The 7,087-nt window shown below is 41.4% G+C and overlaps 2 protein-coding genes across 2 annotated transcripts; both read right to left on the bottom strand.

Annotated features, from left to right (window-relative positions):
• Positions 1-284: 284 nt before the first annotated feature.
• LOC105181468 (putative nuclease HARBI1) lies at positions 285-1,024 on the bottom strand. Its single transcript, XM_025303599.1, has 2 exons — positions 830-1,024; positions 285-697 (listed from the first exon to the last, which is right to left on the bottom strand). Exons 1-2 carry the CDS (start codon positions 870-872, stop codon positions 285-287), a joined length of 456 nt encoding a protein of 151 aa, XP_025159384.1. The 5' UTR covers positions 873-1,024.
• A 263-nt stretch (positions 1,025-1,287) lies between these two features.
• Positions 1,288-2,415, bottom strand: LOC105181467 (uncharacterized). Its single transcript, XM_025303584.1, has 2 exons — positions 1,528-2,415; positions 1,288-1,420 (listed from the first exon to the last, which is right to left on the bottom strand). Exons 1-2 carry the CDS (start codon positions 1,734-1,736, stop codon positions 1,324-1,326), a joined length of 306 nt encoding a protein of 101 aa, XP_025159369.1. The 5' UTR covers positions 1,737-2,415; the 3' UTR covers positions 1,288-1,323.
• Positions 2,416-7,087: the final 4,672 nt, after the last annotated feature.

Below are 7,087 nucleotides of genomic sequence, written 5' to 3'. Positions count from 1 at the left end.
ATGCCAAAGAAGAGTTTCTAGTATTGTTCTTTTAATATTATTTATTGTTATTTTGTGTTGTCAAAAAACAATATTATTTTTATGTGATACATGTGCAATAAAAAATATGTTCGTAAATAAAAAAAGGTGGTATTATAAAACCAATCCTTCATATTTTTACATGTGTATTTATTATATAAGTAATAATACTGTTATTTATTACACACAACAGTAATACAATTTTTTATTACATGAGTAATGTAGTAATTTATTATAAAAATAATATAATTATTTTTAAATGTGTTTTATAGCATACTGGTGTTTAAGTTGTTAAAATATTCATTAATTGAAATATTACGTGCTACTAGACCAGCATTTCCTGCTTGATTTTGAGGATGAGGAAGGTTTATTACATTATTATCTACAATAATATTTTCTAAAATATTTGCATCTTCATCATCAGTAGGAGGCATGTCTTCCTTTCGACGTTGTGCTATATTATGCAATACAGCAGTTGCTATTATTATTGTCATTACTGTTCTGATCTTTAAACGACTTCCATATGCTAATATTGGAAATCTACGTTTCCAAATACCAAATGTGTGTTCTACTACGGTTCTTGTTTGAATTTGTGACTGGTTATATAATTGTTGGGCACGACTTTCAGGGATTAATAACGGTGTAAATAAATAAGGTTTTGCAGGATATGCACTATCACCTGAAAGTATGTTTAACTATAATAGTATGAATAAATAATTATGATAAAATAATTACACACACACACATACACACTCCGTCGTGTAATCACATGTAGAATAGAGTATACATTATTTTATCGTTAAAATCATACCTAATAATAAGCAGTTGTGAAAATAGCGTGTTTCAACTAGCATTCTTAAATTACTGTTCTGAAAAACTGTTGTTGAATCGTGAACTGAACCTGGCCATCGAGCTACGATGTCAATTATTTCTTTATTAGCATTGGCCACAACTTGTACATTTAATGAAAAGTATGATTTTCTATTTCGAAATATTTCTGCATCATCACTACCTATTTGTAAATTTCATACACAAAGCAATGAATGTATATCTTTTTAAACATATAAACATATAAATTATATATTTATAAAACATACTTACAATATTATAATATACCTGGAGATTGTATTTTTACATGTGTACAATCAATAGCACCAATTACTCTTGGAAATGCAGCAATATTGTAAAAATTTCTTTGAGCTTGTGAAATTTTTTCTTGTGTTTGTGGTAACTTTATATAAATATATGCCAAAGAAGCTATAGCTTTAGATACTCTAACAATTATTCGTGATACAATTGATTTGTTCATTCCACCATAGTCCCCATTGTTATTAAAACACCATTCGTTGCATAAAGACGTAAAGTAATCAATAATTGTTGCATTGGTGTTACCAAATTATTTCTGTGATATTAACAAAAATATTGTTGTAAAATTAAAACCAACTAACCTATAATGTTATATATATTTAAAGATTATACATCTAGAATTAATAGAAATAAGACATTTACCTATTATGTGTATATTGTAACTGATTTTCAATCTGTTCTAATATATTTATAACAGATTCTTTCCTTAACCTAAATCTTCTAAAAAAATTTAATTCCTCATACTCTGCAAAATAATTATTACGCATATGTACATTTCGCGGTATTCCGTAAACAATTAACTCGTATGCGTCTAAATCGTCATCTTCTAGCATATCGTAATCTATATCCATTTTTCTTGTTTAAGTAATTAATAGGAATACTTCTTTTTTCTTTTCCTTATTTTCTCTTGACCATTCAAAACTAACCGCTCTACGCGCCAACGATGCGTGAGCAGTAAAAATCGACCAATGATGTGCTACAACAGCGATTTCTTTTCCTTAAACCTGTGGGGGTCACCTGTCCTATGCACGGCCGAACGCCGCTGGGGGCATAGGCGACCGCCCACGTAGCGCCAAAGGAACGCGACACTCGCGTCCTGGTGCGTGTTCAGGAGTGGATCGTGAGGGTCCTTCACCCCCGCGCGAAAAACAATAATTGTGCAATGGGGTTCACAACATCGTCTTTATTGAAATCCCCTCGCAAGGGGGAACGCTCTTACACTACTAACGACTTACTATCTACACTAACGGCCGGCTGCGCACAGCGCGACCGGACTGACCAAAGCAAGAGGCGCGCGAAACGCAGAACGCGCTAACAAGATTCCACACGCGGCGAAGAACACGACTTTCACGCCGGCGCCATGCGCTTTTCGGTTACATCGCATGGACTGAAGGGTCACCTGAGCACACACTAGGTGCACGCACGAGAAACGAGCACGTGCACAGCTCGGAACCTGACGCAAAACAACAACGAATCGCGATCACGCGACGGCGCGCGTGGCCTCGACGGCCCGGCACGCGGCGTGCGCGTGATCGGCTCAACCGGCGGAACCCTCGAACGGGCCCGGAGGGGTGCACACGTGGAAACGCACGCAGAGATGCACACGCGGAAACGCACGCAAAGCGACGCACACGCGGAAACGCACGCAAGGCGATACACACGCGGAAACGCACGCAGAGGTGCACACGCGGACACGCACGTAGAGGGGTGCACACGCGGAAACGCACACAGAGGTGCACACGCAGAAATGCACGCACGAACACGAAACTGCACCCGAAAGGCAACGAGATCACTACGGGACTCGTGAAAAATGTCGCACTAAAAAGAAGCTACTATGCCCGCACAGAAGTCACGACTCAAACGTGCGAACTTGGCACGCGGTCGCACAATACACTAAATTCAAAACAGCGCCCTCGGCTGGAGAATCTGCTTACGGCGGCTCGCCTGCTGATTCTCCGTCGGCGTTGAAGATGGCGGGAGCGGCCCGACCGCCACAAACCTTTTTAAGCGGTACTAGAATCATCGCTTAATATAAGTGCAACTTAAACCATTATAAGTATTACTTATACTTTGGTGCAACAAGTTTATAGTTTTAAGTTTTACTTAAAGCTAAAATAACGTTGGTGCAACCAGGCCTAAGTCATGTTTATTTATGCCAACAAATGGAATATTTTGTTTCGAGTTCAAAATTTTGTATGTTTAACGATTCTGCATCCTACGTTATACATCACAACTTTACGAATTTCATAGGCTCTTTTCACAGAAACACTCTTCTCATAGGAATATAGAGAATATTCATACAAGTATATACAAATAGGTGTATATTGCACTTACAAACATTTTTTATGATATGACGTAAACTGTAGGTTACAAAAAATTGCTGATTATTATTGATGTAAATAATACCTGATTTTCAGGAATATATGTAAATATATTTTCAATTTATAACTGTGTTGTATGTATAATAGTTACAGATGTAACGGTAACGCCCGGGGGGTTCGGTGCGATCGGTCGCACACCGTCGCGCCTGGCTCGTCGCTCCCGCGACGCTTCGCTCGCCGCCGCACTGGTGCGTCACTCGGGTGAAGGAAGGGGGGTTTGCTTGAAAGAATTCGTACTCGGGTTCCGTACGGTGTAATATTTGGTGCGCCCCGCGAGGCGCCCCGTTTATTTAAAAGATGTTCTATTCTATATATGTGTATGGGGTAGGCTCGTTGGTTCGGTGTAGCGCCAATGATGCGCGTTCCTCCGTACTCGTAATTCCCCCGTTTAGCCGCGAGGAACGGTTCCTTATCCGCGGGGTCCGAGAAGATGTCTTGCTGCCTCTTAGTGGTCCGTCGTCCTCGGCCACGAGTCCTGTTGAAGACGGATTACACCCGTGGTTCTCTAGATAGATTTTGGAGATGGGTTATTCCCGGTGGCTTACCGCGGTCAATACTGACGCACGAGCACTGTCACCTCTGCACACCCCGAATATGGAAAATTTGTCTGCATCGGTGGCTAATTGCTGCCGATGCCGACGGACGAGCACGTATACATCCGCGAACAGATATTTATAAATATTCTGTGCCGGTGGCTAACTGCTGCCGACACAGACGGACGAACACTTATATTCGCGCACAGGAATTAGAGACTATTCTACGTCGGTGGCTAATTGCTGCCGACGCAGACGGACGAGCACTTATATTCCGCGAACAGATACTTAGAAATATCCTGTGCCGGTGGCTAACTGCTACCGAAACAGATGGACGAGCACGTATAAATTCGCGAACAGATACTTAGAAATATTCTGTGCCGGTGGCTAACTGCTGCCGACACAGACGGACGAACACTTATATTCGCGCACAGGAACTTAGAGACTATTCTACGTCGGTGGCTATTTGCTGCCGACGTAGACGGACGAGCACTTATATTCGCGAGACGGTGGCTAACTGCTGCCGTTCTTTTGGAAACAGAAACTTAGTCTAATTCGGCGCGGCGGCTAACTGCTGCCTAACGTCGAAGAACGAACACTTAGAAATCGCGGAACGGTGGCTAACTGCTGCCGTTCGTTCGGAAACAGATACTTAGTCTATGTCGGCGCGGCGGCTAACTGCTGCCTAACGTCGACGGACGAGCACGTATAAATCCGCGAACAGATACTTAGAATTATTCTATGCCGGTGGCTAACTGCTGCCGACACAGACGGACGAATACGGTAAATTCGCGAACAGAGACTTAGAAATATTCTGTGCCGGTGGCTAACTGCTGCCGACACAGACGGACGAATACGGTAAAGTCGCGATGCCGGTTGGCTGACGAGGCTCGGCTGCCGGGTCTTGTAAAATTTCCCGGTGGTTCGGTACGGTGTGGAAGCTTTACTCACCGGCGGATGCCTTGCCTTCTCGTTGACTTCTCTTCACGGTTCTCGCTGGAGCTCTCCTCGGTAGCTGATCTGACTGACTGACTGTCTCTCACGGTCTGCCTCGATCTCTGCTCGAGAGCGGGTTTTATATCCTTAATTCCTCTCGACGATCGGTAGCCGATAATCGGGGGACTAGTTCCTCCCGATTTCTCGGAAATTCGCGCATGCGATTTTCGCGAATTACCCCTTCTGTGGGACCGATCTTCCCCGACCGTTTCGCCGAATTCGGCTTTTTCCGGCGGTATATCGGGTTGCCGCGGCACAAGTGTTCGGTGCTGCCGGGGGCGCACGGCGGTGTTCGCTCGTGTGACGACCGGTGGTCGTCGCCACATGACAGTAACGAGGGCAAACTACTCCTCGTTACACAGAAAAAATTTAATATGACCTACGAAAAGAAAAATGACATATGGACAGGCGCGGGAGGGCCTCCCAAACATCGCGCCAGAAGTAAGTCACTGTGAGGTTTTAGCCGGTAAGAGTCCGGCACTACCCCAGCAAGGAGCCAGGGTGTCCATGAGGATTTCCCCACATAAAAAAAAAATATATAAATAAATGGAAAGAAAGGTAACGCCGATCTACATGCAATGTTAATTCATGCAAGTCTATCAACGCAGCGAGTCGAAATCGATTGCTATTAATCGTCCCCTCGTCGAATCCACGCCGAAAGACAAACATCAGCTTCGACTGCGTGTCGAGACAGAGCGAGATGGAGCGAACACATTCTCTGTCTCTCTTTTCCTTGGCTCGTCGAAACAAGTCGAGCGGAGGGCGGGGTCTCAGACGAAGTGTCATCGACGAAACGTGCAATGCTTGCGATGCCCGTATGTTGTATGCAACACGTGCATTTTCCTAAAAAATGAAAAAAAAAGATTGGCGAAAAAGACAACGCCGACCGTCAAGAGGACGCGAACCACCGACCTCAAACCCCGCGAGCCCGGCGCATTTTCAATAAGCCACACACTCTTTGAGAAACCTGTTCCTTCATTTGGTTCATGAAGCACTCGCGATTTTCAATCGCGACTTTCTTGCAAACGCTTCAATGCTACGCCGTATCTTTAAGTGCAATGTTAATTTGTCATGCAAATCTATCGACACAACAAGTTTGATCGAAATCGATTGCTATTGATCATCTCGTTGGATTCACGCCGAGAGGGAAACGTCAGTCTCGGCCGTGTGTCGGGACGAAGCACAATCTCGGCAACGTTGCGAATCAGAGCGAGATGAAGCGAACACATTCCCTCTCTCTCTCTCTCTCTCTCTCTCTCTCTCTCTCTCTCTCTCTCTCTCGCTTGGCTCGTGAAAACAAGCCGAGCGGAGGGCGGGACCTCAGACGGATAGACGGGAGCAGTTTCTCTCTCTGTGCATGCGTGCGTGCGTGCGTGCATCATTTGAATATTCGAATTAATATTATGTCACGACATAATAATAATTCCAATATTCTGATTATATCGGGACATAGTAATAATTCTGAATTTCTGTTATGTACATAATAATAAATCCCAATTTCTATTATGTACATAATGGAAATTCAGAATTATTATTATGAAGTGGCATAATAAAAATTCGGAATTATTATTGTCCCAACATAATAAGAATACCGGAATTAATATTATGTCATGACATAATAATAATTATTTTTGTACATTCTTATCATGTACTTATATAATTATAATTCAACGTATTACATTTATACCTTCGCATAATAGTAATTCGGTGAATTATAATTATGTCGGGACATAATAGAAATACGGTATTTTTCTGATGTGGACACATAATTATAATTTGCTGAATTATTATTATGTCGTGACATAATAATATTTCAAAAGGCTGAAACATAATTTTTATGTAGCCATTTTTATGTTGTACTTTTACATTATGCTGAATATCTTTTATGCCATTAAAAAGTAAAACAGCGTGCCATACATTAAAGAAATACAATTCTGCAATATACAGGCTTCATGTAGAATCAAAAGTTTCAACTTGGGATATCCCAAATAAAATTAACTTAGTCCATTTATAAAATTGAAACAGCAGAAAACTATTACTGCAAGAACATCTTTTTCTGTTGCTTATTATAATGATTTTGCTATTAGTAAAGTAAAAAATATATTAACGGAATACTTTTTACGAAACAGAAAATATTTAATTTAATTTGGCAATCTATTTTTTTGCATATTAAATAATTTTTATAAATTAATAACCATGCTTTTTTAAGGAAAATGCATATATATTGGCCAAGAGTGGATTTCTATTCTTTACTTTTTACATTCTTTCTGTTTTTCATTTCTTCATTTTTTA

This window comes from Harpegnathos saltator, unplaced genomic scaffold, assembly GCF_003227715.2.
Source record: "Harpegnathos saltator strain DR-91 unplaced genomic scaffold, Hsal_v8.6 scaffold557, whole genome shotgun sequence".
Lineage (NCBI taxonomy): Eukaryota > Metazoa > Arthropoda > Insecta > Hymenoptera > Formicidae > Harpegnathos > Harpegnathos saltator.
Note: the sequence above shows the minus strand (reverse complement) of the source record. Positions and strands in the feature narration are given on the sequence as shown.